General features: G+C 43.4%; 1 protein-coding gene across 3 annotated transcripts in view; it reads right to left on the reverse strand.

The window, feature by feature from the left end:
- SORT1 (sortilin 1) overlaps positions 1–19,833 on the reverse strand; it is a 61,845-nt gene that overhangs the window by 6,391 nt on the left and 35,621 nt on the right. For 2 of the 3 annotated variants that reach the window (XM_044749396.2, XM_070486972.1), the window contains exons 7-17: positions 18,433–18,482; positions 17,119–17,249; positions 14,227–14,371; positions 13,214–13,369; positions 11,499–11,605; positions 8,729–8,831; positions 7,943–8,111; positions 7,194–7,384; positions 5,116–5,305; positions 1,526–1,642; positions 868–976 (exon numbers count right to left, since the gene is read on the reverse strand). In XM_044749396.2, coding sequence (XP_044605331.1) covers positions 868–976; positions 1,526–1,642; positions 5,116–5,305; positions 7,194–7,384; positions 7,943–8,111; positions 8,729–8,831; positions 11,499–11,605; positions 13,214–13,369; positions 14,227–14,371; positions 17,119–17,249; positions 18,433–18,482 — 1,468 coding nt within the window. The remainder of the gene's footprint in view (positions 1–867; positions 977–1,525; positions 1,643–5,115; positions 5,306–7,193; positions 7,385–7,942; positions 8,112–8,728; positions 8,832–11,498; positions 11,606–13,213; positions 13,370–14,226; positions 14,372–17,118; positions 17,250–18,432; positions 18,483–19,833) is intronic. The other variant, XM_044749397.2, reaches the window with a different exon arrangement.

Consider the following 19,833-nt stretch of genomic DNA (forward strand, 5'->3'; position numbering starts at 1 on the left):
TAGAGAGGAGAGAACTGCAGACTGTCCACCTCTCAGTCTACAGATTAGGAAGCGGGGGCCCACTGTTTACTGCCCCCAGTCCCACTGCCAGTCCAGGGCTTCTTTGTCGAGAGGTTTCCTCCTCACCAAATCCCAGCCAGAGTTCAGTTCCACACCTGTAATCAGCCCCATAACTCACTTCCAAATAAAAACCAGCCCATTATCCCCACAGCTCAGTCTTTCATTCTGAATACACTTGGCATGACGGCACAGAGACGCACCCTACCTATGGCCCAGTGCTCCTCTCTTCCACACGTGCAAAACTCCAGCCCTTTACAGCCAAACTTCTTGAGTCTTTTTCTTAAATGACTCCAAGCCTCAGAAATTTCCTCAACTCTATGCTTCTAAGACTTGGAAGGACTTTATGGAATACCGTTTTTTCCCCAAGAAAAAAGTTTTCAGCAGATGAGCTTATCACTGGGTTACGTGACCATCCTAACAGTTTCCTGTGCAAAGGGAAGTCGACAGAAGTAGTGTGGCCACTTTGTATTCAGCAATAAAACTCCTGATGTTGTAACTTTGACTATTCCTGGCAGAACATGAAACCCCACTTGTAACTAAACCAGATCTACTTTAACATACCTGCTTTTCTTTCTTTTTTTTTTTTTAAAGATTTTATTTTTTCCTTTTTCTCCCCAAAGCCCCCCGGTACATAGTTGTATATTCTTAGTTGTGGATCCTTCTAGTTGTGGCATGTGGGATGCCGCCTCAGCATGGCTCGATGAGCAGTGCCATGTCTGCGCCCAGGATTCGAACCGACGAAACACCGGGCTGCCTGCAGCAGAAGGCTCGAACTTAACCACTCGGCCATGGGGCCAGCCCCCATACCTGCTTTTCTGGACTCAAAAAGTTGCTTGTGCATTTCTTTTTCAAGTCTTTTACTTCTCGAACTGGATTCACTCCACCTTGGCATTTATCTCCTGGAATTTTCCGGTACCTGAAAGGCAGAGAAAATTTGTTAACAGAACACAAGGATGTACTCTCGGATTCCTGTCTATTTCCTGAAAATAAGATTTGAAAAGCTGCAGAAAAGCTTCTTGTCCTTATATTATCTTTCAGGCCTTGGGAAGATCCACAGGGATGTTTTGGCGATATTTTATGTAGTTTTGGCCTTGAACAGACAAAGCATCTCTGGCCTTGCTGCAAGACATGCCCGCTTTCCACCTTAAGAGACTGCGAGCAAGAACTGTGACCTGGGAAAAACGTTAAATGTGGTACAAAAATGGGATAGTGGCTATTTCAACTTAAAATAATTAAAATTAATTCAGTTCCTCAGTTGCACTAGTGTCAATAGCCCTGCAAGGCTAGCAGCTACTGTATCAGACACAGATCACAGAACATTTCCATCATCACAGAAAGTTCTATTGGACAGTGTTTTTTTAGAGCATTCTGAAATATTGCTCAGATCTCTGTGTGGAGACAAGCAGCTTTTCACTCTGAACAGTGGCAACTCCTTTGTCAGGGTAAGGGAGAAAAACCATCTCACCCGTTGGTTGTCAGGTGCTCTTTTCTTCCATACAGACAAAACTCCAGGTCGTGGCCCTTCAGTTCTGGCTGTTCCACACAGTTGGAGTCATTTTCTGGACGGAAGTAGCCAAAATCACTGCAAGAGTCAGCCAATAAAGTACCTTTCAAAGTTGTTGAAAGACAGTAAGCAACTAGCAAGCATGTGGGGCAGTGGGTGGTTACTAGTCCAGTCTTGGGTTGCCAGAGAGCAGCTCAGGAAGGCCTGTGCTATCTAGAAAGAAGGTCCATTTAGGAAAACAGACATGGAAAGGGATTAACTAGGGGAAAACAGCTTATGGATTAAGCCTGGTGGCCTTAGTAGCTAGGGGCCCCAAGGCTGGGAGCCCTGCACAGACAGCTCAGGCTCAGGGACAGGAATGGCTGCAGCCTGCCATGGAGTGAGGACTCTTGCAACTAAGACACAGAGAAATAGTGGCAGCGGCAACAGATCTAAACTCAGGGACACCCAGCAATTCTTCCATTAACCTCCAAATAACTCATTCTTATGTTGTACCCCATGGAGGTGTACCACGGGGTGTATGTAAAACCTTTCCTGCCTCCCCCATTTCTGACCCTCTCAGCTTCTTAGATGGTCCCTGCCTCCATTCTATCCCATCTCTCCACAGTGCCAGCCATCTGCTCTCCTTTCTCTGTTTTCCCCAAAGAAATAACATGCTGCCACCTCTCCAAGGCTGACCCCCGACATGAGCATCCTTGGCCCCATTCTGACTACCGCCCTGCGACCTTGCTCCATTGACAGCATGGGAGGGACCATCAGTCCCAGTTACCTGGTGGCTTCTCCTTAGCCTGCACCTAACCGTCTCCTCCATCCTCCTCTCCCTTACTGGCCAAATTTCTTAAAAGTGTGTTTTTTACTTGTTCTATTTTACACATTTACTTTTTATTTTGTGCATTTTGGCTTCACCTCCCTATGCAACCCTGAAAATGAATGTCTGAGGCTCCCGAGGGCTCACTAGTTACCCAGCCCAGGGGAGTCCTCCCTGTTCTCATTCACCTTGACCTTTGACACACCATCGTGCTCCTACCCACCTTGGCCCTGCAAGGCTGCACTCGTCTGTTTCTCTGGTCACTGCTTGCTCTTCTTTCTTCCTAACCCATAAATGCAGATGTTTTCCAAGGTCCTACAATTCAGTCTCACTTTGTATCTGCTCTCCTTTTGTAAGCTTAGCTATGTGTGGTTGCAACTAAAACTTCCAGGTTTCACCTCTCTTGAACTTTAATCCTACATTTCCAAATATCCGCTGAACATCACCACGTAAATTTGCTGACAGAACCTCAGATAAATATAACATTCAAAACCCATCAGTTCTCCTTCGTGCCAGCCTCTCCTATCATTTCCTTATGTTTGTCTGTGACGTGAATTTCCTTCCCATCATCTAGGTTGAAAATTTAGCCTGAGCACCCCCACCTGGACCCCACTTACTTCTTTATTGTGACTACTGTGACTTCCCCTCATGGCCTATCTTCCAGCCCCGCCCTTCCCCATCACGCCGTTGGGTGTCTATGCTCACACCCGTCCGCTGGCTTTAATGACCTGCTTCTTCCCAGATGTGCACAGTCAAGTCCTACAGCTCTCAGGGCTCAGCTTGAGTGCCACCTCCTCAACAAAGCCTTCCTGGACCCACCTCCTTGCAGCGCTCAATGGAACAGTCTCTCCTTTCTCTAAACCCTCAGCCACTTACCACCTCGTTTCACAACATAACTGTGTGCATCTTACCAGGAGAATCTATAAAGACTTCCACTACCACTTTGCACTGCCCTGTGCACAGCAAGTCTTCAAGGAATATTTGGGGAATATATAGATCCTGCTTGTACTTTAATATGTTTCTGACAAATATTTAGGGGAGAGGGTAGGAAGAGCAAAAGATGAAGACACTACCCCTCCAATAGCAGGGGGAAACTTCTGGTAAAATTTTAGGTATTCAGTCCAAAATCTCAGGGGAAGCACCCTCCCCGCTCACAAAGTACACATTTCTCAAGCACATGTGGTACCGTGTGCGGGCTCTGGAGCTGAACCACGAGGTCCACATCCAGCTCTACCTCTTCCTGGCTGAGTGACCACGAGCACATTAGTCACAACCTCTCTGTACTTTCATTTCTCCCTTTGTGAATGGAAATGGCAACAGTACCTATCTCACAGGGCTGCTGTGGTTAAGTGTAAATTGCTTAGGACAGTGCCTAGTACAGAGTAAGTGCTGAGTAAACATCAGGTGCTGTCATTACTACTACACGATTACGAAATAGAATATGACCTCAAGGAGTCTAGAGTTTAACGGGGGAACCAAACCCACACGCAACAATTAAAACACTGGAAATGCTATAATAGGGGTACTGTGGGAGCCTAGATGACGGAAAACCGGGGAAGGCTTTAAAGAGGTGACATCTGAGCTCAGTATTAAAGGCCAAGTAGGAAGTCACCAGGTGTGGGGTCAAAGAGGGAATGTGGAAAGCCGTTCTAGGCAGAGGAAGCAGCATGTGCAATGGCATGGAGCTCTGAAGCAGCACAGCATGTCTGGAAAACAGGAGCAGCTCAGGGAATGAAGAGCCTCGCCTGTGTGCAGCGAAGGATGGGAGAGAGCCCTGTGGAGTTCCACAGTATCAACCAGCCCGAGCCCTCCGGTAGCACCCAAATGATCTGAGGGAAATTTTCCCTGTGGAATCAGCAGGGAGAACCCTGGCCATTCCACACACAGACATGAGCCACACAGGAGGAACCACACTGGGCCAGACTTGGGGTTCACTCATTGCAGTCTTCTCTGCCACCTGCAGTTTGAGAGAATATGGCGAGGGAGGACATGACTGCCTGCCTTCTTTTCCAAATTCTTTAGGATCCATTTTTTCCTCCTGTCAGTACCTTTTGTAGGTGACGAGTTCCAGAAGATCCTACCTGTGGTGTGAATCAGTTCCTCTTATTTGCCCTCAGTTACCTCGCTTAGGCTACCAAGGGACTCTGTGTACTTGTATAATCAACTAATCCCACGCCAGCCAGCAACTAACCCTTAAGCCTGGATTCTAGGGAGTCCACGTTGATGGCCTCTAAACCTTGATGGGACAGATGGACCATAAACACACTAACGTCACTCCGTATCTCAGGACAGAACCGTACCCTCTCTGCCTTCAGTTTTGCAGACGACTCAAAACCTAGTGCACCACCTGCTGAACTCAGGCCGTCAGGCTCTTCACTAAAGTCCAATTTCCTCTTAGCTCCTGCACCCCTTTTCTTGATGTTTTTGTCCTATCATCTTTCTCTATTTTTTAATCGTCTTCCTCCTTATATGCCCCTCTCCTTCCCACAATCGCCAAGTCAGGATTTCTGGGGGCTGTTGCTGGTTCTGCCCAAAAACTGACTGTCTGATACGATAATATTACCTGTTCAATTATTAACAACTTGGCTTCCCTTTCTCTGTGCTTCAATTTTGTTAATAAGAAGCAGCAGTTCTCCACTCTTGGAGAAGAAAAGGATTTAAATATTTTTAGTCCTATAAGACAACTGTCTTTCCCCTCGTCCAGCAGGGGAGGGGCTGACGGGGATGTGAGGGATGCTGATACCAGAGGAAGTCCTCCAGGGAGCAGGCACAGACGGAGGGCTGCTTGGTCACTACGTAGTCCCGACCATTCTGACAGACGGATGACTTGCGCAGCCGGAGATACTGTTCTTTATAGCCTAGAATGCAGCCATTTCCATAATCTCCAGGGTCTGTGGAGTGAGCCAGCCATATGGTATAGTCCTTCTCTTCACCTAAAGGAAAGACAGGCTGTTCAGGAAACTGCACAGCACAGAACCCACGCACATGCGGCAGCTGCCAGGCTATAGGAAGAACAAGGAGAGGGAAAGCGGGGATGTCTGACTCAACCTTTTGCCTCATTTTAGAATTGCGAACACAAGTTACCCTAGTTGGAGCCCACCGGTAACTGGCATTCCCTCATGCCAAAGGAGGATTCTTTGCATCTCACCACTCATCTGAGTACTAGGAAAATCCTTATTTGTTTCAAAGTGGGAAACTGGATGGAGGACCTCTAGGGTTCCTTCCATCTGCGTGTCTTGTACACCCGTGTCCTCAGCAGGAGCTGGCCGAGGTAAGAAACCAGATGTTTTCCTTTAGGACAAGATACCAATCAGTCAAACACGTGGGTTCAATTTCACTATGAGTTAGTTTGCTTCAAATAGAAGGGAAAACATTCTCTTTCTAGACTTTTCACTCTAGTCGACTGGCTCTCAAATGAAGACTGGTGATGACAGTCAACCTGGCTTAGTATATTCTATCACCCGCTCCTGGAAAAATGACTCATGGCCTAAAGACTGTGGATTAGGGTTTCATCCTTCAGGATATGGAGAGCAGCACAGAGCTTGTTAAACAGCAGGTGCTTAAACCTTTTAATGACGTTAGACGTTAGGGATAACTGCAGAGCTGCCTGCCGAGGGGAAAACTCGTAAGCTGGATCCTTTACAGCCTATTCAATGAATTGAGATAATAATGACTCTCCAGTATCAAGTCATATTTAAACATCTTGTAAAAAAGTAAGGTCCAAACCGAGTGCTTTGGCTTCTTCCAGGAGTCACTGAATTAACATTCTAAGGAAATGATCCATCATAGAGTGTAACAGAAGTCACGATTGAAGCTCAGCCAAAGCATCTAAAACCTTAGGTTTTTTTGTCATATTACGCCAACAAGTAACTACAGGTCACAGGGTGGTCACTTTTTCTCCAGTTTTTTCTTTTCTTCTCAATATTTTCAGTACAATGTCAACATCTTCGGTACTCGGGCCTGGGTTTGCTTGTGATTCTTTAGGAACACCTTGCAACCAACATTTTAACTCCTTTTCTGAAGCCATTTTCTGGGTCTTTAACACGGCTTCTAGTCTGAAGCCACAGAAGGCTGAAATGGCCAGTGTGGGCTTCACGCCTGCCCAGCAGCTCTTCCAGAGCCTCACCTGTGACTGACATTCAAGCCAAAACTCTTGTCATGAAAACTTCCTCACTTCAACATTTTGTAAGTGACACAATCAGATGCTCTTTGCAACACACTTTCCTCTTTACAGTTCTGCTGTAATCAAGGGTGAAAAACCCTGAAATGTTATGAAATAATTTTAGACTACCACAGGCATGCATTATCCTCACAATCAGAAAAAGTCTCATAGGATGTAACTTAGCTCTAACAGTGCAAAGCTATACTGTCCTACGTGACAGCCTTCGCCACCTGTGACGGTCTGAACTGAGATTTACCATACGGGTAAGCGTAAAATAGACGCTGGATTCTGAAGACTTAGAAGAAAAAAAAAATAAAATATTTCATTAATGATTTTTTAATATTGCTTACATGGTGTAATGATAATTTTTGTATATATGGAGATAATTATTAAAATTAAGTTCACCTCTTTCATAATGTAGCTGATAGAATAATTTAAATTACATATGTGGCCCTCATTTTCTTTCTCTTGGACAGAGATAGTCCAAAGAGGGAAGCTGTTTTTCTGAAAGCATCCCATTGCCTGATTACCCACATGGAACATCCTTCAATCCTTCAAATGTATTTTCTTACTCCAGTGAAACGAAATTAAACTGAATTGGTTATTTAGGAAAATAGGCTTACAAGTTTCTGGTAGAAAAGGTCAAAGGAGACACTCACAGCTCCTTTCAAGGATATCTTTAAAATCAATGGTGTAGGAGACCCACTGGCGAGTCAGGAAAGATTCCGTGAAACCCCAAATGCTGATGTTCATGGACCTGGCGCCAGGCTCTGAAGCTAGGCCAGTAAAGTAGATGGGCTCCCTGGTGAACATGTAGGTTTGCCAGCACTGACCTTCATCTGTGGAAAACCTGAAACCAAATTAGACAAAGATCATGACAGAGGATCAACATTTACGGGAATATCAGGAAACCACTCTGGCTGTTTGATCCCAAACCAGAGAAAGACCCTCATATATTTAGGTGATGGCTTACTAACATTAATTTTTAATGTTAACAGGGTAGGGAAAGGGGATTCATTCAGAGAGTAAGGAAGAAAATCCCTTTATAAAAATTCTTTCAAAGGAAAGGTAGGGTAGTGACCTACCATCTAAATAAAAGAACAGAAATTATTTTATAAGAACTTGTATGTCATTTCCCATCCAGGGTGCTTACATGCTTCCATAACATTCTTGTGGAGAGAAAGAATATTTTTAAAAAGTGACAAAAAGTGTTAGGTAGAGGGAGTCAGAGGAAAAAGCAAAGCCATTTATCTGAATTTCTCTAACTGCAATCCCTTCAAGAACCTTCCCCAAAGTTCTGCAGAATGCACAAACATGAATCAGGTTCAGTAACTTCCCCCAACAAACCGAAGAACAACCCCCAGCTGCCCTCTCTGCAGACACTGGGTGGAGCTGAGCTCATGCATACTTAATCACATTGATAGGATGGCTGCTGTGCTCAATGGCCACGATGATGCCTCCGGAATCCAGGATGGTGTAATAGTGGGGTCCTTCCAGCATCCTCGCCCAGGAGTAACCCCCATCATCTGAGATGTACACATCTGGGATCATCACTGAGATGGCATCCCCCACGCTCCCTGCAACACAATCCACCACCTCGTCAGTACAAATCAGCACAAATGAAACGGAGAGGATTTACTGCCAGGAGAATAGTTTTGAATGAACTTGTTCTGATTATTTCCCATCATGCTTTTATTTTTTTAAAAGATTGGCACCTGAGCTAACATCTGTTGCCAATCTTCTTCTTCTTCTTTTTTCCTTCTTCTTCTTCCCCAAAGCCCCCCGGTACACAGCTGTGTATTTTTAGTTGTGGGTTCTTCTGGTTGTGCTATGTGGGATGCCGCGTCAGCATGGCCTGATGAGCAGCCATGTCCGTGCCCAGGATCTGAACTGGCAAAACCCTGGGCCGCCGAAGCAGAGCACATGAACTTAACCACTCGGCCGCGGGCACAGACCCCCATCATGCTTCTTGCAAAAGGAAAAAAAACGCCACTGAAAATTTGGGAAAGGGAGAAGGCATGTTGCTCTCTCTGATGGGAGTCTATGAAAAACTCACAGTACCATTATCATGCAAGAAATTCTACAAAGGATGGTAAAAGCCACATACGGTGGTTTTCTTATAGGTTCAAGGATATAAGTGAGTTTTCGTGTGCTAAGCTACTTCTTCCTGTGGAGGGGAGTGGAGGGTGCTTACCGTGGGCGATGACTATGCCGATGGCATTAGGCTCTGAGAGGGGGGCCATTGGAACATTTAGTTTCTGGGAGATGCTGTAGGAAGCGTGAATATGAAGGCTGCACTGTGAAAAGAAACCAAAGCTTAGATTAAAACCAAAGGTGTAATATTTCACTCATGTCACAGAGCCTTCTAATAAAGCTTTGAACTTAACCCAGACCTTAGTGGGATAACCCTTTTTTTTAAATTATGGAAAATAAACACACCACAAAATTTACCAACTTAATCATTTTTAAGTGTACAGTTCTGTAATGTTAATTACATTCACACTGTTGTGTAACCATCACCACCGTCCATCTCCAGAACTTTTTCATCATGCAAAACGGAAACTCTATACCCATTAAACAATAGCTCCCCATTCCACCCTCCCCCTAGACTCTGGCAACCACCACTCTACTTTCTGTCTCTGAGTTAGACTACTCTGGGTAACTCATATAAGTGGAACCACACAGTATTTGTCCTTTTGTGTCTTGCTTACTTCACTTCACATGATGTCCTTAAGGTTCATCCACATTGTAGCATGCATCAGAATTTCCTCCCTTTTTAAGGCTGAATATTATTCCATTGTATGTATATACCATGCTTTGCCTATGCATTCATCTGTCGATGGACACTTAGCTTGCTTCCACCTTTTGGCTACTGTGAATGCTCCTGCTATGAACGTGGTGTGCAACTATCTCTTTGAGACCTCGCTTTCAATTCTTTTGCCTATATACACAGAAGTGGAATTGCTGGATCACACGGTAGTTCTATGTTTAATTTTTTTTGAGGAACCACCATCTGTTTTCCACAAAGGCTACACCATTTTTCATTCCCACCAACAGTGCAAAAGGGTTCCAATTTCTCCACAGCCTCACCAACACTTCTTATTTCGGGTTTTCTTTTTTTATAGTAGCCCTCCTAACGGGTGTCAGGTGATCTCTTGCTGTGGTTTTGATCTGCATTTCTCTAATTAGTGATGTCAAGCATCTTTTTATATGCTTATCGGCCATCTGTATATTTTCTTTAGAGAGATGTCTTCAAGTCCTTTGCCCATTTTTAATTTGGGTTATTTGTTTTTTTGTTGTTGAGTTATAGGCTCAGTGGGATAGTCTTGATTCTAAAATGCATTAGTATATTTGGAAGCAAATTATGCAATTACTTTCTCATATGTAATCTGTCAGTTTATTTTATTCCTGTACTACATCAAAGCCTCTGATCAATATTTAAAGAATGATCCCACACAAATAAACTTGATGAATGCCTGACATATTTCAGATACTATAAAAGAGGTGGTGGTGATTCAAAATAAGATTCAGTCTTGTCTTTAAGAAATATTTCCCAGAAACTAGTTAAGGTATAAATCAGACTGAAAGTTAGTTCTTTAAAAGAGGGTGAAATGTTAATTTTATGTCATGTATATTTTACCACAATAAAGAAAGAGGTTCAAGCAAACTATTAGTGAAACAAAGACGAAAGATTAGCTCTAACTGAAGATGGCACTGAGGATGGCTAGGATTTCCACTGATCCTAATGAATGAGGCGTGGGGAGACAGGCTCCACTTCCTCAGGAACACCCCAGGAAGACCACGTGCAGGCCACAGGGGCAGAGCACTCAGGGAGCAGCAAGGGTTACGACAAGCAGTGTGTCCGTGATAGAATGGGGAACAACAATGTAAAGGCAGAAGAGAGCCCGAAAGGGGAGGAGAGGCCCTTCGTTCACCAGGTCAGAGGCACAGGCCAGTCACAGGCAAAGGGGGAGCAGGAAGAGTGTTGAGGAGGGACAGACAGGGGAGTGCGAAAGTGAGCACAAAGTCAGTAAGGAGGCCACCGTACCTGCCCAGGCTTGAGGTGAGGAGGGCAGGGGCAGGGCAAGGCCAGGGCAGAGGGCTGGGGGAGGGGGCAGGAGGGAGAGAGACTCAACAGCACTTATGAGCCGAGAGGAGGGAGACAGCACATTGGGGGTGGCGTAGGTGCACTTGATCTCACACTGTCTGAGGTTCTTAGAACAAAAAGCCCAGCCTAGAACAGCAGAGTGCAGATCCTGAGGAGAGCAAGGGAACTACCAGCACTATCAGTTTTTGAAGAAAACTCCCAGTGTTCCCCTAAGCCCCTCTCAAATTCTATAAGTGTCAGACACAAAGCTTGTTTTGCTTTTCTTTTTTTCTTGCCTGTCAACACCTGTCACTCCTGGAAGCTGGGGTCTCCTGGAGCAGCACCTGTGTTTCCAGCTCTCAGTCTCTCTTCAGAGGGGTTGGCTCACGCTTGCATGGGCACCGCCGGGTCACCACCCACACCCACCTGCCGTGCGGAGCACAGGCAGGGGGGAAGAGAAGGCCGAGTTCCCCTCCTCTTGATTCTGGCCAGCACGGCTCTGCATGGCTCAAGAACAGCTGGACGATGGCTTTTTGCAGAATTCCTAAAGTCTCAAAGCTGCCAGGCTGACTCCCAACTCACCACCGGCCCCTCTATCCATTCTGCTTTCATTCAGCAGTTTGATAAAACACACATTGTTAGCCTTCAGTTTTGTTTTTCTTTAAAAGACAAATAATTCACAGTATTTTGGTCTTTTTTAGCAGTTTCTATTTCCTACATTCTAAGTTAATTTCATTACTCTCGTTTCCAAACTTTCCACCTTTAGCTGTGGACCCTAATCAAGTACAAAAGTTCTTTATTCAAAGGCCTGGCACTGACAAGAGAACAGAATGGCTGCTTCGCTCCAAATACATATGACAACTGGCGTAAAACCAACCTCCTTCTTGTTTTTGGCTGTAGCATCGCATTCACTGTTTTCAGGCTTCCTCAGGTGCTTCCACCTTCCTCCTTGGTCAAAAGTGATCATAGTCTGGACAGAATTATCTGAATGGGACAAGAGTGATATTCAGCCTGATACATTGGAAGCACCCTATTAAATTCAGTTTATCATTGCACAACCCTCTCCTAACTGAGCTTACTTAACACCATTAGAACCCTGGAGTCCCACAAGCTTCTAACATCCAACAAAACGGCTTCGTGGGGTGAGTAACTGAGCAGCACTCCAAATATGATATTGGAGGAAGGCCTCCCACCTGAACAGGACCCAACTGATTCCAGAAATCATCTGACACTTTTGGAAAAACACACCTTTTATCTCCTTGCCAACACAGACAGGCTGACGTCCATTCTCTTCCCCTGCTTCCTGGCCTTGGAAGCAAAGTCTACCCTGGGAAGGCCTCCTAATCCTCACTGAGACAAGGCCATGGTACCGGGCTTGTTTCAGGGAATCTCAAGATTTGAATGTCTCTGCATTAGTCAATTAATAACTCCTAATTTTTGTCCTTCCACTACTCCAGATCCTATCCCTCTTATATATTTTCTTTTTTTTCTCATGTCTCTTCCCCATTCTCTGTTTTCAACGATACAAACTGTTGCAGGTTTAAATTCAGAAATAACACACTTTGAATTTTCCAAGGAAAATCTAGAAAGCAAATGATGGAAAATTCGTTTATTTAATAAATATTTACTGCATGCCCACTATGTGAAAACTGTTGTAAGCTTCTGGAAATATATGAGTGAACAAAACAGAAAAAAACTTTGTGAAGTACACATTCTACCAGGGTGAGACAGACAAACGCCAGACATTGTAAATAGGTAAATTACACAGTAGGTTAGAAAATAAGTGCTGTGGAAAAAACTTGCATGGTTACAGGGAAACTGAGTGTGTGTGTGTGAGCTGGGGAGGGCAGACTGAAATTTAAAATATGGCAGTCAGGGCAGGACTCATTCAGAAAGCAACATATGAGCAAAGATGGAAAGGAGGAAGGTGTCAGCCTGGCAGATATCTGGGGAAACAGAGAGAACAGTCAGTGCAAATCTCCAAACCATGAGTGTGTGCACCTGGCGCGTTTATGGGCTGGCAGAGGGCTGAGTGACGAGAGCGGAGGAGAGAAGCGTTGGAGGTGAGGTTAGGGAGGAAAGAGGGGGCCAAGAGCACTTAGGACCTCGTAGACTGCAAGGTCTCTACAAAATAAAAACACACGTTCCCCAGCTCCTACCAAAAAATAAATACATAAACAAAACCTTAAGAGTCTTTGTACTTCAGAGTGACGCGTTTATCTGTGTAACTGGGCCTTAGCAAAGGTGAGCTCTGCAGAACCACTGAGAGGAACACAAGAGGAACCCTCTCCACAAGGAGGAAAGAGGAAGGGGCTCAAACCCAGCTCCTTCCTGTAGGCCTGAACCTCCCAATAGAGAAGACTTCTTCTATAAACTAAACAACGCAGCACCCAAAAAATCTTTCTTTCTACCTGCTGTTGCTTTGTTCTTTCTTAGTTTTATTTGCCGTAACTTATTTAAAATAGCCAGAATTCACATGGGTTGGCCTGTTGGCCAGGAAAGCAGCATTACTGAGTGGGCAGGACCATCAGTCTCCCCAAAGGCCTCAACTCCCAGTATGTTCAGCTGAAGAACAGCTGTGCCAAGACTCACCTTCAGAGAGCACACTTGTTATATAGACCCCGCGGAGGGAGGTCACATTGGTAAAGTCCGTCTCACCACCCGTGGTGGTGTAGAGATGTCGGTCCAAGGACTTGGAATATACAATGCCTCGATCGTCTGAGGTAAAGATTGTGCCAAATCCGGTATCTGAAATAGGCAAACAAACAAAAACACTAAGTTTTGGGGGGGAACAGAGAGAAAACAACAGTCTAACCATGCACATGACTGACTGATGGCACACATTAGCCAACTGTCTCTCTTCGTGATGTAGACACAGACCTGAGGTTTGATACTCAAGCTCTTCGTGTCCATCTTTAATTCTAATACCCAGCTTAGTGTTTGGAATATGGCAGATGCTGAGTTTGTTAAATGAATTAATCTGAAGCTACAGAAAAGCTCTTCCCTGACACATTTTGGTGGCAGAGACACTGTATTTAGATTCATATCATACGCATCTCTAAACCTTTATACACCAGAACAATGCTTCTCAAACTATCTGTGGTGAAAAATCAATGTTTATATTTCCATTATGTCACAAACCAATGCTTTTGTAAAATATAATAAAAATTAATCACTAGAAAAATAAAATACAAAAGACAAAATATAATCTTCAACTTTTCAATTAGATTTAATACAGATAAAATTACTTTGCCAAATGTCTGTAAGAGTTTCTAAACATCTGCTCTTGCTTTCTGTATTCATTTGGTAACAAATAGCTTGCAAATCAGTACCAGTCTTCAGACCATTTTTTGAGCAGCATTGCTCTAGAACACTTGAACATACACATAAACCATATTAGAATGTCAAAACAAGTGCCTTTTAAACAGAGGCTACATATTATTGCTAAGACAGAGTACGCAGTGGGACACTAATAAATTCCTAGGATAAGAGGAAAAATTGACATTTAAGAAGGAAAGCTACTCAAAGTAGGGCTTGAAGCTTGCATCTCCATGCTTAAATCTCTATGCTTAAATCTCAAGGGTGGGCCACTAAAAAGCTCTTACCTCCAGGCTCATCTACATGCATGAACACCATGTCATCATTGGCTGCTAGAATAGAATAGAATTGTTCCTGCCCCACAGAGGGGAGCTGGGCCATGCTCCATGTGTCCCCTTGATCTGTTGACACATGAATCCTTCTTGTTGTATCCTGGAACAAATGCCAATATTTACCTTTTTAATTTTCTGTCAAGATGCCATGTGCAGGGACACGAATAGGAACATTATTATTAATAATTATAAGTATCATTATCCCTTTCCTCACTGGGTACAACTGTGGTAAATGAAAAGTCCCAGTACCAATTACCAAAGCAATTTCTAACCTCTAGCAAAGTTCCAGGCAATGGAACAATCCCTTCTATTTTAAGGAAGGCTATCTTGACTTCCTCTTTGGTTTCTTCATTCTGGTATGGCCCTATAAGATATCATCCTCCCAACCTCTGACATTTCAATTTCCTTCAAGAGAGCTAAGGGTTTGATGGGACCATCATTAGTTTGGCTTTATAACCATTTGCATATGCTTGCTCAGATAATTCTTAAAATGATGACTGCTGCATAAAAGTTTGGTCCCTTTGAGATAGTCCTGGGATAATCCAAAGAATCAGATAATTAAGGGTCTAGAAAATGGAGATGATATCTGGCTTGAGAGATTACAGGGGAAGTCAGGATGGGACCCGCCTCCTCTTTAAGGAAGTCTCTCAGAACAGCCATAAGGAAGGGAACCTGCAGAGGCTGGGAAGAGGCCAAGGAGAGTCAGAAATTAATATAAGGAAGGTGATCAGGGAGTATTTAGCTGTTAAAAGGAGTCTGTTAAGCAGGCAATTAACACCTACTCTCTGATAAATAGTTTAAAACAGCTACTAGACACATTTAGCCAGGGCATAAGAATTAGTCTCAGAGCCTCCTTACATTAAATACTCTTTAAAGTTCAGTGACAAGTACATTTAACTTATTTTTCTAATTCATATCTAGATGTTTCCTTCCAATCTTACTCTGTTATAGGCAGAAACTGGAGTTCAAAAGTACACACTAGAATTTAAATTTTGTAGATGGTAGCAGCACAGTGTAGGAGGCGACAAAACAGAGGCTACCTCTGGATCAGACAGCCTGACTCCCGCCAGGGTTCCACCCCTGCATGACCCTTGGCATGTTACTCAATTTCCTCAAATAAAAACTGAGATAACAGTATTAGCTCATAGGGTTGTTGGGAGGATTATTACAAAATTGCTGAGGGAGTTATCTATAGTTACTGTGTCTACTTCCCCATCTCCAATTCTCTCTGAACTCACTCTAATCAATCTTTAACCGCAGTACTCCAAAGAAACTGCTTTTGTCAAGGTCACTAACTCCTTGGATAATTCTCAGAACTCAGCCAACTCAACTGAGATCAACTGAGTTTAAAATAGCTGATTACTTCCTCCTTCTTGCAACACTTTTTTCACTTGGCTTTCGTGACATCACACTGTCCTACTCCCCCTACCTCACTGGTCTCCCCTTCTCAGTCTTCTTTGCTGGGTTCTCCACCTCTTCCGAACCTTTAGGCATTGGGGTGCTTCAGAGCGTCCTCAGTCCTCCCACCTCTTCTCTACCTACTCATTCTTCCAGAAGATATCATCTAGTCACATGGCTTTAAAGACCAAGTAATTTTGGGAGATTCATACACCCAAATGCTTACTTGACATTTCCACTTAGATATCTGTCTAATAGGCACCTCATACCCAAAACTGAATTCTTGATTTTCCTTCCACGAACCTGCTTCTCCTGGTGCCTTTGCCATCTTAGTAAACGGCACCTCCATTCGCCCAGTTGCTCAGGCCAAAGACTCTAAAGCTATCCTTGGTTCCTCTCATTCTCTCACAACCCACATCTAATCCATCAGCCATTCCTGTTGGCAATATGTTCAAAAATCTACCCACAATCTTACCACTTCTCCCCTCATCCACTGCTAACAGCCTCGTCCAACCCACCATCTCTCTCACCACTCCAACAGCCTCCCAGCTGCTCTTGCTGCTTCCACTCCTACCCCGTCAGGCTATTCTGCACACAACTATTCTGTCAAAAGAGAAGCCAAATTATGTCATTCCCCTGTCACAACCCTTTCACAGCTTCCCAACACACCAAGAACAAAAGCCAAAGACTTAATCATGAGCTACAAAGGTGCTGTGTGACCTGGCCACTTGCTCCCTGTCTTCAGTGCTTCTCTGTGCTCCAGCCATGCTGCCCTTCTCACTTTTTTTCAATATTTCAAGCACGCTCCAGTCTGAGGGTCTCTGCACTTACCACTTCCTCAGCCGAGATGTCCAGACAGCTATGCTCTCCCTTAAGTCAGGTCCCAGAGAGCCTAGCCAAACCACCACATCTAAAACAGCTCTGCTCCAATTCCCGTCACTTTCCATTTCCTTACTCTGCTTTATATTTCTTCATAGCTTTAATCGCTACCTAATGTTACATCATATGTCTTAGTTTAGGATCTATCTCACTACTTCAATATAGGCTCTGAGAGCAGGACATTCATCTGTTTTGTTCACTGCTATATTCCTGGGACCAAGAATAGTTGTACCTAGTATAACTAGGTACTCAATTAACGTTATCTATCACTATTATTACTATTATTGGATAATGAGCAAGTGGATTGCTTTTTTCAGTTATCCACATCTGAGTAAAGCCCAAACACTGGGTCTACATATCCCAAAACAGATACCAGAATTCATGTGGTGACAACAGGCCAAAGGGCAGAGGAGTCAACCAACCTCTATAAAAGAGGCATCCTCAAATCTTACAGTGACACTAAATCTTGCAAAAAGGCAGGAAACTCTGCCAGTACAAGTAGTAAAAGGGATCTATGTGAGGCATATTTACAGAAATATCACAACCCAAAGAAAAGAGGTAAACACTCACCTTATCAGCCATCACAGAGGCAAAAAGGAAACGTCCCCCAAGACCAAACGAGTAGATTTTCACACCAATGGTTTTGAAGCTTTTCCCAAAGTCTGAAGTTCTCCATAATTCCAGGGCCCCAAGGTCAGCTTCTTAAACAAGACAAAATATTAATTAAAATTTCCCTGACCAGAGAGCCTCTAGTTCAGAACAACTGTTTTAGAATTGTTCTTAATTTTATAGCTAAATTAGGATTTTTAATCCTATGCACATCAATCAAGTGACAGTATAAATGTGATATGGCATTAGACATAGGAAATTCACATCTAGGTTTTATTTTATCCATGTGAGGTTTTACACTGGACAGAAAGAGTTTACATATGTGAAACATAAACAAGTACCTGGACAAAGAAAACAGTTCAGTGTTTACCAGGGGAGTGGGGTGGCGGGGCACAGGGAGTGAAGGGGAGCACTTATTGGTGACAGTCAAGAAATAATGTACAACTGAAATCTCACATTGATTTTAACTATTATGAACTCAATAAAAAAAAGTAAAATGTAAGGTATACTAGAATAAAATGTACTAACAATCTCAAGAATTATTACTGAATGACTTAACTCACAAGTCCATTTTTAATAAAACAACTTCATATTTCAAAAAAAAAAAGAAAGAAAGAATTTACTTAATTCCAATACAGTGTTGCATAAAAATATCAAAGCCACAAGCATCCTGCTTTACTTTCTTTAGGACATCGTTGAAATTATCTTATTCTATTTTAAGCTGTCTTGTTTGAGTTTTGGTTTTCTTGTTGATCACCCAACATCCCCACTTGAACGGAAGACACTTGGGTGTCTTGTTCTCTCCACCCTCAGAACAGGGTTTTGCATACTATAGCCGGTGCTCAAGTGAATGAACGAATAAATGAAATGCATTTGCTGAATGAATAAACGAAAGATTTTGCTCTCTGCTTCGAGAGTGTCACTGACTGGGAAGTCAACGGCTTCCACCAACACAAACACAGTCCACGCACTTTTGCAGAAATCACTATTCATTTCAATTTGTTACTGCTTGTAGCCTAATATTTATTTTATGTAAATACATTGCTAAAATTAAATATACTGTCTCCATGTACAGCCAGCATTTTTATTTGTTCTAGGCACAATATAATAATTTGGTTGTACTTTCAAGATATGAAAAATCATTAACCACTATCTTTAGCTACTGAAATTACTGGAGAATGGAAGGATCTTTGATGTTTCTACCTCTTAGAAGCCAGAATATTCTACTATGAGTGGACAGCAGGACACTCTTTTCTGGGACTAAGACATACTTACTGCAGGAGCCGTTCACATGGGTGGTAAAGAAGATGGTGTTCTCTGATCCCCTACAATGAGGCAAAGACAGGGAGAAGATGTGGTTCAAGACTGCTAATGGATTGTGCCAAGTGTAGTGACAAAGCCCCCAGCAAGTCTGACAAGCCTCCACAGGCACTGGCTGAAACAGCCTTCTCGGATGCTATGCCTCTGCCTCTCTCACAGCCTCGCCAGGCAAGGCAGCCCCCCGCCTGGCCCCAGGCATTTTCCACAGTCCACCACTGCTTTATGCGAATGCTTCTGGCCGGTCAAACTGATCTCCTTACACTCTCCAAATCTGCCTCTTGCTTTTGCTCATACTGTTTCCTTCTTAAAATGCTTTTCCCTTATGTAAGCAAATCTTACCCTCCCAATCTTCAGGCTCCAGCTTAAAATCTGGCTCTTCCCTGAAGCTTCCCTGTCACCCCAACTGGAAAGCTTCTCTGCTGCAAACTTGTAGAGCAGTGGTTCTCAACTAGGGGTGATTCTGCTCCCCAAGGGACATGTGTTACTAGCATCTAGTGGATGGAGGCCAGGGATGCTGCTAAACACACTACAATGCACAGGGCAGCTCCACAACAAAGAATTATCTGATCCAAATGTCCTTGGTGCTGACGAGGTTGAGAAAGCCTGTTCTGGAGCAGTGCGCCACCCGGCCTCAGCCAGCTGGCACTCCCCCATCTCCTGTTTAGTTATTCTGACTGCACAATGTATGCCTTATCCCTCCTACTACACGACTGGCTCCTTCAGGGCAGGTACTAAGTTTCACATTTCCCCTCAGAACCTAGTTCAGGGCTGTGCAGAAGCTAAATAATTTAGTTCTTTCATTTGAATAGACAACTAGGTCAGAGGTTGAATTATTTAACTTGTAACTTGGAAAGGGAGTTGGCAGGGAACTAGATTCAGACCTGAGAGCACTTAGACACTAGCACCAGCAAAGGTGCTGCGTCTGAACAGGTTCTTTCAGAACTTTACGCTGTAAATTCCTAGAAATCAAAGATCTAAAAGGTGAGTAAACAGTTATCAGTCACACATTTATCTTATATTTAGACACTAAACAAAGAAATGAGTTACAAAAGGTAAAAAAACTTGTATAGGACACAAGATAAAATACTATTTTAAAATAATTTTTTAGCTTTAAAGATGGGTTTTTTGTTTGTTTCTTTTTACTCTAGTGAAGGAAAATTGACAAAATTGTATGGTATTTGAAATGTACATCGTGGTGACCTGATACACGTGTGTAAAGATGAATTTTAATAATCAAAATTACTGCAGTCTTATTTGAACACAGCTTACATAGTTTAGGTCCATCAGGAGTGAAATAACTTGTTAACTTACTTTAAAAATTCCTTCCTTCCTGAAGGGACCATATAAGGTACAAAC

Source organism: Equus asinus, chromosome 16, assembly GCF_041296235.1.
Source record: "Equus asinus isolate D_3611 breed Donkey chromosome 16, EquAss-T2T_v2, whole genome shotgun sequence".
NCBI classification, from domain to species: Eukaryota; Metazoa; Chordata; class Mammalia; order Perissodactyla; family Equidae; genus Equus; species Equus asinus.